Source organism: Diuraphis noxia, unplaced genomic scaffold (assembly GCF_037042655.1).
Source record: "Diuraphis noxia isolate RWA-SAM2 unplaced genomic scaffold, SU_Dnox_SAM2 contig0003, whole genome shotgun sequence".
Lineage (NCBI taxonomy): Eukaryota > Metazoa > Arthropoda > Insecta > Hemiptera > Aphididae > Diuraphis > Diuraphis noxia.
In genome coordinates, this window is record NW_028301713.1 from 45,414,025 (window position 1) to 45,429,357 (window position 15,333).

Sequence of the window (15,333 nt, forward strand, 5' to 3'; positions counted from 1 at the left end):
TATATGTTTTTACCCATGTATGTATAGGTTTTTGAGTATGTATGTATATGTTTTCGTACATTATGTACATTATGTATATGTTTTTACACATGTATGTATAGGTTTTTGAGTATGTATGTATATGTTTACGCACATTATTTACATAATGTATATGTTTTTACCCATGTATGTATAGGTTTTTGACCATATATGTATATGTTTTCGTACATTATGTACATAATGTATATGTTTTTACACATGTATGTATAGCTTTTTGCGTTAGTATGTGTTTTAATGCATAATATATGTATATGTTTTTGTGTATGTATGCGTCGAAAAACCGCTTTACAGAATCGGCGGATAGATGGCGCCACCGGCGGTGGTGAAATGTCACGGCGGCGTCCGATAAGCGAGGCCGCGCCACCGACAGAGCGCGGCGTCGAGGCTCGGATGGGGGGTTAAGCGGGGGTCGGCACGGTGCGGGCCCACGGTGTCGCGCGGTGCACATGGAAGGCGGAAGGAGGGGTGGCCCGGTGTCCCGGTGTCCACGACGTGGGTGGTACAGGCGAAAGGTGGTGGAGGGGGTGGCCCGGTGTCCGGGTGTCCATGACGTGGGTGCAGCAGGCAGGAGGTGTGAGGGAGGGGGTGGCGCGGTATAGCCGTGGAGGGTGAGAGGGGCTCGGTTATGACGTAGTAGGGCTCGTTATAGGCGGGGGAGCAGGTGGAGGGGGTAGTGGTTCGGGTGGGTTAGGGTGGCTCAGGGTGGGTCGGTATAGGCGTCTATGACGTAGGTGGCGTAGGCGGTGGTGTGGGGGAGGGGGTAGTGGTTCGGGTGGCTCAGGGTGGCTCAGGGTGGGTCGGTATAGGCGTCTATGACGTAGGTGGCGTAGGCGGTGGTGTGGGGGAGGGGGTAGTGGTTCGGGTGGCTCAGGGTGGCTCAGGGTGGGTCGGTATAGGCGTCTATGACGTAGGTGGCGTAGGCGGGTGGTGTGGGGGAGGGGGTAGCTCGGTGGCCAGGCGTCTATGACGTAGGTGGTACGGGCGGTAGGTGTGGGGGAGGGGGTGGTGGTTCGGGTGGCTCAGGGTGGCTCAGGGTGGGTCGGTATAGGCGTCTATGACGTAGGTGGCGTAGGCGGTGGTGTGGGGGAGGGGGTAGTGGTTCGGGTGGCTCAGGGTGGGTCGGTATAGGCGTCTATGACGTAGGTGGCGTAGGCGGTGGTGTGGGGGAGGGGGTAGTGGTTCGGGTGGCTCAGGGTGGCTCAGGGTGGGTCGGTATAGGCGTCTATGACGTAGGTGGCGTAGGCGGTGGTGTGGGGGAGGGGGTAGTGGTTCGGGTGGCTCAGGGTGGGTCGGTATAGGCGTCTATGACGTAGGTGGCGTAGGCGGTGGTGTGGGGGAGGGGGTAGTGGTTCGGGTGGCTCAGGGTGGCTCAGGGTGGGTCGGTATAGGCGTCTATGACGTAGGTGGCGTAGGCGGTGGTGTGGGGGAGGGGGTAGCTCGGTGGCCAGGCGTCTATGACGTAGGTGGTACGGGCGGTAGGTGTGGGGGAGGGGGTGGTGGTTCGGGTGGCTCAGGGTGGCTCAGGGTGGGTCGGTATAGGCGTCTATGACGTAGGTGGCGTAGGCGGTGGTGTGGGGGAGGGGGTAGTGGTTCGGGTGGCTCAGGGTGGGTCGGTATAGGCGTCTATGACGTAGGTGGCGTAGGCGGTGGTGTGGGGGAGGGGGTAGCTCGGTGGCCAGGCGTCTATGACGTAGGTGGTACGGGCGGTAGGTGTGGGGGAGGGGGTGGCTCGGTATAGCTGTGGAGGGTGAGAGGGGCTCGGTTATGACGTAGTAGGCCTCGGCATAGGCGGTAGGCAGGTGGGAGGGGTAATGGTTCGGGTGGGTTAGGGTGGCTCAGGGTGGCTCAGGGTGGCTCGGGCGGGAGGGCGGGGTGGTGAAGCGGGGGGTCACTCGGAGCGGCCTTTCTACCCTACTATAGACCTTTATATGTCCGTGTTTTTTTACACTAAAAATATTTCACATTATAAAAAAATAAATGTCATCCATTACTATAGATTTTTATAAATAACTAGCTGTATTCAAAAAAAAAACATTTATATTTTAATTAATTAATGAATATTTAATGTTATTCAGTTTAGGATTCAATATCTATGGTCACTAGTCTGAAGGTTATTTACTAGGTCTTTAATTGTGGGGTAGGGCACGGATGGTTAGAATATGTTTATATTATGTTGGGAGAATTTGTCACTAAAAATCCAGGCCCATCCAAAAACTAGTGACACCAGCTGATGATTGACCTCAGAACACGTCTTATAAATGAGGACACCAGGCTACTCATTGTATTATTATATAAGTTTATATATATTTATGTTTTGAAATTTAAATTTCGTGTTTTTTTTTTCGATTTATTTCCTAGCACATAAAAAGGTTATTTACATCTATAGATTAACCTCCATGTAAACCTATTATTTATTAATACATAATATGTTAAGTAGAAATAAAAGTTAATTAAATTGTTATACGCATTGTAAATCTCAGTGGATTCATTTATTCGAAATAGATATAGTGTAAAAAAGTAATTAAAAGTCTTTAATGGTTTAAAATTACTTTAGAAATGTAATAATATGTTATGATTTTCGGTGGAAATTATTAATTAATGTTACATATCTTTACAAAATATTACACACATCATTATAAATTATATTATTTAAATATACTTCAAACTTTATAATCTACATCCTTAATAAATCATATAAAATACAAACCATTTTCGCATTAAGATGAACTTTATGTTTATTCTTGAAATTGTTTCAAGTTTGTACATATTATGTACTTTATTGTAAGTAACTAAAATTTCTTATCGAGTAACTTATAATATTCATAGTGTTAAAATACAGTTATCCATGTTTAAGTTGTACAAATCTTTTAATTCAAAATATAAGACAAAATATATATTTTCTAGCATAAAAACAAAGAAATATACTATAATTTTAAACTTATTAAGTTTTAGTTAGTATTGTATGCATGAATTTTATGTGATTTTATTTTATTGCGTGGGTAACATTAAAAACAAAGTTGTTATAATAAAATCAATCAATGAATGAAACAGTCTCGTATTATTGGTCGTCATTCTTTTGAATTTACGATTGAATAATTTCAATTAATAAAGTAGTTTAATATAAGCGGTTCGAGTTTAACAGAATCGTATAGTGTTCAATCGATTAGTAACAAGATGATAAGAAAAAAAAAAATTAATAATTGCAAAATTTGTTTTTAGATAGTCACTTTGTCACAGAATTGATTTTGTTGTTGCATTTGTTATAATAATAACAAACAAAAACCGACCCCAGGATTCTCTACTCGCAAGTGATTTGCATATAAATGGACTGGCGAATAAAAGGGGCGTTTTCACAGGCACTGCCACCACACTACCCCAAATTTTGGGGGCTGTGTTCAAGAAGAGACGCGAGTTGATAAATAGCGAACCACTGTCGTTGACATAATTCAGGATTCGGTGAGCTTATACCGTCTTTTCCTTCTGCTATTTTGTGTCTCTTCATTTTTTTCCAAATGGCAAAAGAGATGGAAAAATAGTCGTCTCCTTTAGGTATGTATTTATGTCTCCACGTTTATTTATTTCTCTCTCACTCTCACACTATATCTTTATATCTCCATCACTCTAGCTCACTCTCTCTCTCTCTCTCTCTCTCTCTCTCTTTCTCTCTCTCTCTCTCTCTCTCTCTCTCTCTCTCTCTCACTCACTATCTCCCCTTTATCTTTCTCACTCCCCCTAAACCTATCTATTTCTCTCTTTTACTCTTGTTACTTGCACATGGGTATGCTACTTCGGACCGAAAAACGGAATCTGACCCTCAGTGTATTCGACGCGAAGAAGGGCACTCGTATTTTATTAGATTAGATCACGGCCGTACCTTCGGAGACCGCTACCGCATTAACACCTTTTACCTAAAGGATTTATTTCTCCATTCACAGCCTAGAATTATTTATTCGCAACCTCTTATCCGTATCGTTCTTTCTCGCTCTATTTTTTTCGATAGCTTAAAAAACGCTTAATATCTAAATTGATCAAAAAAAAAAAAAATCAATAAAATAATATGGTATATATAGTATATAGGTATGTATAAGTTGTATATTAGAATTGGAATAAAATATAAATAATCCAGACAGCCGATAACATACAAATATCATGCTCAGAAAGGTAACAATTACAATCGTAACTTTCAGTTCTTGGGTCTATAATTATAAGATTTTTAGTTCCTTTGGTTTAATGACATAGCGAACAGTTTACTACTTTACTGCATAATATAATTATAATATAGATATTTGTAAGTTTTTGGTAGCAATATACCATTTTTGGGTGATTATTATGATACTAAAATACAAAATTAATTATTGACCAATTTTAGCATTTAGGTACAAACCATTTCAATGAAGTATAATTATGATAAATAGTTTTGTCATTATAAATGTGATATTTTGTCACAAAAAGTTTAAAAAATTGTCTACGTAAAAAAAATAATTATGTATTTAAAAATAAATAGCTAAATTTTAAATTCATGAAAAAATGCAAATATTTAATAAAAACCTACAATAATGATGATAAAGTTAACCACATACGTAGAAAAATACAATAATATAATGTATGGTGGTAATTTTAGAATAAATTGTTCTACGTATATATAACATATTATAACAGAGAAAATACATTCAAAATATAAAATTATAATTAGCTATAATATTATTAAAATATTCACAAATTATGTGTATTCTAGAACTATATATGAAATTTAAAAGCTTATGTTTTATTGTTACTACCATAAATTATATTTATTTCTTTTATTATTATGCATGATTAATCATCAACAACTATGATTATTACTTATTAGTTTACCACGAGATAAATATTAGTTAATATATTTAATCTATAAATGTATCATATTATGATAGGTAGTTTTAAAATTTTAGTTGAAATTATATATAATACCATTGAGTATAATATAATTCAGTGCAATATATACTCAATGATAATGTATTTCAATGCATTGATTCGAATGTCTAAGGTAGTTATACAATTTACACATTTAAATGTTATAAAATGCTCTCGTGGCTTAAACTTAAATTACTATTAATTAATACCTCATAATATCTAATTAAGTGGATTTTACAACATGTATTTTTAATAATAATGATAATTACCATTGTATCTTGGTGGTCTTAAAATACAAATTCAAATAGGTACTTCTATAATAGGTACTAGGTCAATTCATCATCAATATTGCGAATATTTTTTTGAACACAATTCTGTATGAGCAGTTTTATATTTAATAAATGATGCTGCTCCTGTATTTTTATTATTGTTAAGCAAAAAAAATAAAAATATTATGTATCTATGTGATGTGAAACAAAATAAAATGTATTATTATAATATATATAATAGAATCATCTATAATGGCCATCGATCTAAGAATAACGGTCAATAGATATATTACAATTAAATTTAAAAAAAAAAAATAAAAATATTATTTAGATATCTAAATATTTGGATTTTGTGTACATGAGAAAATTATTAAAAACAATTATAATGCTCATCTTTTAATATATTTTTTAATATACTTGTCATCTTCTAAAATTGTTAAATTATATAAGTATATACACGTATCACTTTATAGCGGCTGGAGTGGCATAGTGGTCACGCAGTTGATTGTGACTCACACGGTTTGCTATCGGTTCGATTCACGTGGTTTTTCGCAATGTTACCAATTTCTCGTGCTGTCGTCCAATTGCGTCATATAGTTTCTAATTAGGTCCCACTCCACTGGGAATGAAGACCACACATGTCTCCTCTAATAGAAGTGAGGAATTATCATGTATATAGGTAGTGATATATATATATATAGATAGATAAATGGATTACATGATCTCCCTATACTACCCACTTGTGATACGCATTGACAAAGACCTTAAAATCGTTTCAATGGACAAATACAGAGAAAAAAACATTTGTCACTTTATGAGATTGACAAATAAAAGTCTAGAAATCATTCTAGTGATGCCAGATGCAATATATATACTATCTTAAAATTAGAAAATATTAACATTTTTGTAAACTACCTATGTTATATTTTCAGTCTGAATAAAAAGATATAAGATTCTGAATGAAACAATAAATAAACTGATTTTAACAATGATGTATGTTTTTTTTGTGTGTGTTCACGATAAATAGTAAAACAAATGCTTTGATATTCCATTTTGAGAATAATTTCTTTAGGGTATTTATATACCTAGTAACTAGGTCCTAGTTAATAAAACAATTGAAGAAAAATTATTACGCTAAACCAGTTTTTGACTTCATCCATTTTGTTATGATGGTGAAACTCTATACAATAAAAAATCTTTAGATACTTGAAATATTTGATTTTTTTATCAATGCATTTACTGATAAAATAATTCTTTACTAGTTCAAAAATTCTAAAAACGTAATACATGATGAGAACTTTAGAATGGTGAGCTTGCTTAAAACCATTCAAAAATGTTTAGGATAAGTAACTACAATTCATTTTATAAAAATTCTACAAAATTAGTCAAAATCATGAAAATCTGCTAATTGTTTTTCAGTTAAAAATTAATTGCGTGTTCAATTTATATAGTGAAAGTTTGAAAATTTAATATAATAATTCTCATAAGTGGTTAATATTCAAATCAAAAAATCTAATAAATATAAAACTTTGATTTTTTTTTCTAAGAATTAAGATTCAAATTTGGATGAAGTTGAATATTTTAACGAAGAATAACATTTATTTATGTTGTTTGGTTGCAATTCATATTTTGTTTTTTTTATCATGAACGTTTTAGAAATTTACATACCTATATTATAATTATATTATTTGAACACATTCATATATTCAACAAATTTAAAAATATAAATTATATCATATTATTTCCTAATTATATTATTATATACTATATAACTAATAATAAAATAAATTTCTTTAGTAATTATTAATTGTAATTCATTTATATGACTAGGCTGATGATTATCTTCGCTCAGAACTGTTATGACTTATAATACTTACTTTACCCATTTTATATTTTATTGGAATTACAAAGATTATTGATTTTTTTAATACAAATTAAAGAATTATAATCACGCCAGTCCAACATAATTTTATACAAAATGTAAAATATGATTATTTAAAAAAATAATAATAATAATAATAATTGTAACTACAATATATATACATTTTATCTGAAGAAACTTAAAAATAGGAACATTCCCTAGTAATCAAAACATTTGAAACTTTAATTTAAATTATGTTTTTACATCCACTTGTTGCTTTTTAATGTATCATGTAATATTTTATATTTTACTCGTAGTTTAATGTAACAAATGTGTCAAATGACTTTCAAAAAGATTAATAAGTAATAATAATATTAATATGTGAATATAAACGCAAATACGCAAAATAATATGTTCTCCTTAGAAATGCTCGTTTATTTACATAATTTATTAATGCAGAATATAATTGAATCTGTTAATGTTGAATTCTAATAGTGATAAATTACATTATATATATGACAAAACTAGTTTCCAATTTAATTAGTCAATACTCAATATATTATATTATTTGAGATGAATAATTTATTATACATTTGTATACATATAATACATAAAGTGAGGCTAATAAACATTGTATTTGAAGCCTTTAATTAATAAAAAAAAAAAAAAAAAAAAAACATAAAGTTATTGATACGAAGCAATTGAATAGGTACTTGAAATTATGAACAACTTAAAGTACGTATAATATAAGTATTATTATTATTATTATTATTATTATTTTTTTTTTTTGAAATATTATACAATATTTAATTCGTTATCATTTTTATTGCAATAATTCGCTAAGAATCCATGGTATTATTTATTATTCAACTCCATGCGGTTGATTACATACTTCCTGTAAACCCAAATAAAAATTGAAGTGTGTTAAAAGTTAATAATGTATCCTGGACAGTGTAAAATAAATAAATGAACAACGTCCCATAGTACCATAACTTTTGAAATGTTAGCGGTAACTTTGATAACCTCATCGTTTTACTATGTATGGAAAGAGTTACCGTTCCTTTGGGTGCGAGGACACCTCTGGGGTGTTCTTATAATGTTTCGTATTACAGTCTACAGACAAATGTCTACAAATTGCATACGTTTTATTTTCTGTTAATAATACCTCGACATAAATTGTAGATGTATATGTATTATATGCTATTATTATTTATTACGTTTCTCGACTAAAATACGGTTCTCTAACAAATGTCATCTTATTTGAATATAAAATTGCAGAGATGTATTTTGTGACAAATTAAAATCTAGATGCAAAATGAACTATGTCACAAAAGTTATTTTATTCTTCGACAAACGAATTGAAATGACAATATAACAGTCGACAATCGACGTCGAAAAATTGTACATGCACATCGATTCTGAATATACGCATGATGTACGTTTCCAAATGTATATTTTACCGTACAGCATACGTACTAGCTGTATATGGTTTGTTACACTGCCTCAATCGTCATTAGTTCCGTCCCAATCGTAAAACTGGCTTTATCGCCCGGGATTGCAATGGCAGCAGTAGAAGAAGCTATAAAAGTATACTATAATAATAGCGTTCATAGTCTCTATTCAGAGTAATTTTCATAACCGATTTTATGTGTGTACATGTGTAAAAATGTATAGAAAATATATTTAATAAATTATAGGCATTTGTAAGTATCTATTAAACATTCAAAACACAGTGTACATCATGAATCATAAAGAGCTCAAAATATTTTGTATTTTAAATAATATATTGTATTTTACGTACTAGGGTTTGTGATTTATAAAAGTGTTTCAATAAATAAAACTGTTTTCCAATACAATAATAACATTTTTTAAATCTATTTTTATTGAAATTATTACTGAAGAATATTGACTAGTAATTAGGTAGCAAAAAATTTAAATTCAAATTTCAGTAGGTATATCAATTAAATATAATAAATTATTACATTAAAAGAGATATTAACAAATACATTTTACTGAAGCTTTAATTTAAAAACATATTTATTTTTTAATACCTTAAATTATTGAGAACGATTATGTAACCGTTTTAATTATTTATAATTTTATCACATTATTTAATACTAGAGTGCAATGCATATTTTAGAATAATGGTGTATTGAATATTATAATGCTCAGTGACGGGACTTTGGCACATATAGCAAAGAACTTCGATCTCGGTGGCTATATAACAAATCTGTTATGTCAATCTTACAATATTTTGAAATAGTGATTCTACAACTGTGAAATGTTTCAATATTTGTCATTTATATATTTATTCACTTTTTTTTTCTTTAATATAGTTCTTGTACTGATAACACAGAGGTAACAATTTGATTACTTCATTTAATATAGTATGTGACAATGTACCCAATACAATTTTTTTTTTCAATTTGAGATTTTACTAGGTACGTAATTATCATTATTGCATAATGTAAAATACTGTAAATTAATATAAAAAAACCCTTTAAACACTGTGTCTGGAAGTTTTTACATAATTGATGGATTTTAATTCGTATTTAATGATTTTTAAAATTTACTCATGTTATTCATGGTTAAACGGGGTGAATTTATAATATTTTAAATGTCACAATTGCATCACACTGAAATAAAAATACTTTTTTCAAACATTTTTGAGTTAATTTTCAACAAAATTATTTGTGGCATCTAGCTAATAAATAAAATATATTATTTTATAAATGTATACTCGAATAATAACACTTTTTCATTTTAATATGGTGTAATAATGCAAGTAAGAAAAAAAATGTTTAAGTAAACTTAACTAACAATTTAATAAAAATATTAATAAAACCCCATGGTTTATAAATTATGATTATTATACATTATAAGGCTGTACTTAATTGTATTTTTTCTTCGTTATTTTTTGATTCATTTGAAGTGTATTTCTTTTAAGATATCATTATTCTTATTTCCACGTTTTAATTTCCTATTAAAATGCATTCAGGAGGTATTTATAAGAAAATATTTAAACGATTTTAAATTCCATTAACTATGGATCTTGATCATAAAAAGCATATATATATATATGTATGTATATTGTATATGTATTTCATTACAAAAAGTACTAAATCAACATTAAAACGTAAAAAATATTACCACGGACTTGTCTCCATTCGCAGTGAATTGCACACAAAATTTGTGTTTTTTGTGGATTAAACTAACGGATCCTTTCACTTTTTCAGGCGTCAGTGGTGGAGTACAAGTTGACACCAGTGATGTTAGAGACGGTGGTTCGCCCGTGGCGGTAGTTGACTTGGCAGCGGCGGCGAACAGTAGCAGGAAGCAGAGAGTGCACCACCACAAACGCCATTTGTCGAGATCTTCATCGGTGGTCGACAATGCCCCGGGGAACGCACTGATTAACGAGCTTGGAAATCCGGACAACATGTTCGTCACCGAAAATGGCACCGTTGTCACGTCACAGATCGGTGGCACCGCAATTTTACCATGCGCCACTGTCAAACCAGGCACAGCCACGGTGAGTATTATAATAATTAATACCATGCAATAACAACTAAATAGTAATGACAATGGCTACGATAATTAAAAAGACGACGGTATAAGTAAAAAGAATGCATCACGACTCCCAATGTGTCACAATACATGAAAAAGCATTTTGGGTTTTTTTACATGTTTCAACATCCAACATGGATTGGTGGACCAACGTTAAGTATTGTAATTGATCATGAAAAAAAGGAAATTTATATCGTGATTGGCTAAAGCTAGTGTTATAATAATATGCATATTCACCCATGTATAACTTTTGATTGTAATCGTCGTCAAATAGTTAAAATATTGTTGAATACCTACTAAAAACGTATATTAAATTAAAGGAATGTGTTGAAAAAATTTTCTAAGACTTTTGAATGATAGTTGAAGTAGCATAATATAAACAAATGTTTTACTAAAATAAGTATCTAACCAAAACCATAATATCACGTATCAAACGTGTACAGCTAAATATTTGGCCATAAATTGTAAGTAGAAAACTCGGATAGTGTTAAATTGTTTTCTTTTTAAATTAAAAAACAAATATGGTTATAAGTACACCCTGTTTATACATATTTTGAATTTGCATTAATTTTTTTAATGATTCATAACTTTCACAATAAACTAGATAAATGTATAATATATTTATTGGTATATTAATAGTATTATTATGTTGTTTTTAATGTTAAGTTTAGTTATGAAGTTTTAGTTTTTTTTTCTGGAAAAAAAAAATAATGTTAACTAAACAATTAAATATTTTTATCTTTAAAGTATTATTTGTGTTATGAATTCAATCTGTTGAATTATTTAAAATATAATTTAAAATATATATATACAGAGTGATTGATTTTTCAAACAACACGCAATATTTTAAAAAGTATTAACTTTTTTCAAAATATTTTTTTATGTAGTTTCAAGTTATAAAAAAAACCAACGTATTTTGATTCATAAAAATCGAATTTAGGACGAGTAGTTTATGAGTTTATGTATTTAAAGTTTAGACAAGCGGAGTAGTGAACAAACATTTTGTGGGGTAACCCCGTACCACTCCACTCTGCCAATCTAAACTTTAAATACCTATAACTCATAAACTACTAGCGCTAAATTCTATTTTTATGAATTAAAATACTTAGAAAAATATTCTGCTTGGAAATATGAAATTAAAAAACTATGTTGTCATTCAAAAAAGTAAAAAATTTAAAAAATGATAACGATAAAATTTTTAAAAAATATAATTTTTTAATAAAAACGTTGGTTTTTTAATAACTTGAAACTATGTAAAAAAATATTTTGAAAAAAGTCAATACTTTTTTAAAATAATGAGTGTTGTTTGATAAATAAATCACCTTATATATATTCAAACTATTCCCAACTATAGAATGTACTAAAATATACCAAAAGTATTAACCATATAGAAAATAATATGACGTACCTACATATTAATACTGTAATAATTTGTATTATTATTGAAAAAGTTCATTAAAATATAATTTAATAAATGTATAAGTAATATTCCTGAAATCCCACTTTATCCGTTAAATGAGAATACTATGTTTATTTTCGTTTTTGTACTTCTATTCGTAAAGTATTCTCTTTGTAGATACTCAATTGGCATTCTAATGCAATGTGGAAAATTAAATTCCTTAGATATGATGATAATAACAAGAGCACTTTTAAGACTTTAATGAGTTACTATCGGTTTTAATCAAAGATGTTTGTGTAATTGGTAAAGGTATATTTTGAATCTAGAATTATCAATAATTCAAAGTATAGCAATGTTTGAAATGGAAAACAGGTTCCGAGCTTGTTGTTATTTAAATACGCGTCTACTACGCTTACTTATAAATGTACATACATAATGAATCTAATGATGACTAAATAAATCTTACAAGTAAATATAAAATTACGAATAGAAAAGTGTGCTTAAGTTTTATCTCTTAAAATATTGAGCAATATTTATTTTAAATTAAATTTTATTTATTTATAATTTACTAATCGAAATAATTTTTATGCTTATCAATTTTAATTTATATTGATTATTTTTATAATACAATATAAATTCCCAAGTAATTACATAGTAATGTATATATTTAATAAAAGATTAAGAATTAATATTTTATTAAATATCATAAACATCAACTAGTCGGTTGCCAGACAGTGCATCCTGACAGTACACCCTCGTAGAAATATACGATTGTATTCCAACATCACTTTGGATGACAAATACCTATGTGATTCATTTTTTTATGGAATAATTAAAACAATTTGTATTTTAAATATATAATTTTTATCTTAATTCTTTTTTTGTTTATTTGACTAAGAATTTAGATCACTATTTTAGTGTGTTTGAACTCCTGTAGTTAAAAATTTAAACAAAGATATTATAAGAACATAAATTTATGAAAAAAAGATTTTTTAGTGGTAATTAAGTACCTATTGAATTATCTTGGTGATTTACATTTGGACGTGTGCCAACCTTTGTTAAGGTTGATCGGGATTTCTTATCATTCTTGTATTTACTTGGCACATTTTTTTAATCACATTGAATTATAATATTATAATTTTAAATAAAGTAGTGTGCAAACCAAAGGATAAAATTGTCGTATAATTAAATACAAATTAGCTTTTTTATTAAAGGTTGAAAGCCGCAGGATAGAGTATGGTAGTAATAATAGCTGTTAAAAATGTGGCATATTCTTTCTAGCTAGGTATATAAGAGTGGAATTCTAAACTGATTTGATTTAAGAAATTGATAAATTGTCATGCATTAAAAAATAAAGGGACATATTATATAATACATATTTATAGATTATATACACTTCATTGACATGATGATGTGATTCAACATTGTTCAATTCGTTATTAAATAGTCGGCATATTGGGGTTGAAATCTTAGGAAAACATAATAGATGTAATTTTTTATTTGAATAAAACAAAATAAAAAATAAATATTTTTTTTTGAATTTCAAGTTGCAGCCATACGGATAAAAATATCCCTATATAGTATATCCTTGGCTCTGAAAGCCCGTAATCGTCAAATATCTGACTACCTATTGCTTAAAACCATATTTTCAATATTTAACCGCCATCTGTTGTGTAATTTGTTATTCTTCTAGTTTCTACTTTTATCATTGTAATGTTTAACTAAATAATCGCAATCATTTATTAACAGAAATGTTTCAATTTCTATCGTGATCTCAAAATATTAGTGTGAATAATACTGTAAAATAAGAAAATTGGAAAATGTTTTCTTAGTGCACTACTACATGGCTGTACGAAAATACCTTCAAAATGTCAAGTCCCAAGCTGACATAGATTAGGGACTGCGTTGATTAGCTATAGTCAGAACACGTTCAAACAAATATATAATGTAGATATTTTCTGACCTCGTGTACATATATTCCCTTAAAAATTGTCGATTGGTATATGGTTCAAGGTTTGTTCAATTTGATGAAATCGAGTTCAAATTTTAAAAACAATTAAAAACAGCGGGTAAGTGGATGTCACTCTGCTGTACATTAGGTGGTGGGGTGGACCTCTGACTAGGGTAGGTTAAATTTGAATGCAATGATAGGTATCATTGTATACGAAAAACGATTCTGAACGGAGTTGATTTGTCAGTCTAGGATATATTATATTTAAATATTTTCATATATTCTATTTTGAAACAAATATTTTATTTTTCAATTAAGACGCATTTTGCATAAGGCATGGTTAATCGATTTTTCCAAAAACATTGCATGTAGTTATCATAATTCATAATACCTTATTATCATAGATATTCATATACTGGGTTTGAGGATAAATCGTTATCATTACGCGATTTCATAAAAATTTAAAACTCAAACGCTCAAAACATTTTTCCTATAATGACGCTTCAAATTTTCTCTATAGCTATTTGAAGCAAAACTTATGGAAAACTTATTGTTGAATTTTATAACCTTAGATATAAATACAAATAATTTTATGAATTTTGAACTACAAAATAATTTGCAAATATTCATGATTCTGACGAATTTTGGTCAATATTTGAACTTCAAATGCTAAGGTTAGCAAGAATAACTTATGAGGGACCTTGTATTAAATTTTCAAGTACTTTGATAAAGCCAAAAAAAATTTATTGACACTTCAAAAAATTTTTTTCAAACCAATTGAAAATTTCAGTTGTCTATAAATATCTTAAAAAAAGTCAAAATAATTTGAAAATTAAATCATGTAAATAAAATGCTAATCTAAATAACTAGTAAAATTTTCAAGTATCTACAACTTATACTTTTTGAATAATATCAAATATTTAAAATCGTTTCAGGATAAATTGTAATCGTTACGCTATTTCGTAAAAATTTAAAATTCAAACGCACTTAAAATTTTTCGTATGATGACTAGTTATGCTGTACATAGACACAAAAAACAAAAAAAAAACACTTACATCATTGTAAAATCAATACATTCATCACTCCGTTCAGAATCTGTTTTTTTTTTTTTTAGTCTGTCATCACTTTTTGGGGCTGTAAAAATGCTTCGATTTTAGACTTCAGTACCTCGTTCGATCAGAAAGTGAATCTAGTTGGTACTTTTGGAGGTCAAAAGTAAAAAATTCTTAATACTTTTCTAAATAATCGAGAAAAACAAACTAAGAATTAAGGGGAAAACGGGAAATTTTAGGCACACTCATTTTTCGACAAAATCGATTTTGGTTTTTGATGTAATTTTAAAACAAATCACCATAGA

At 30.1% G+C, this 15,333-nt stretch overlaps 1 protein-coding gene across 3 annotated transcripts in view; it reads left to right on the forward strand.

Moving 5' to 3' along the window:
• The window catches only part of LOC107173679 (limbic system-associated membrane protein-like), a 209,983-nt gene that overhangs the window by 161,271 nt on the left and 33,379 nt on the right, over positions 1-15,333 (forward strand). For all 3 annotated transcript variants that reach the window (XM_089222762.1, XM_089222763.1, XM_089222764.1), the window contains one exon: positions 10,296-10,591. In XM_089222762.1, coding sequence (XP_089078888.1) covers positions 10,296-10,591 — 296 coding nt within the window. The remainder of the gene's footprint in view (positions 1-10,295; positions 10,592-15,333) is intronic.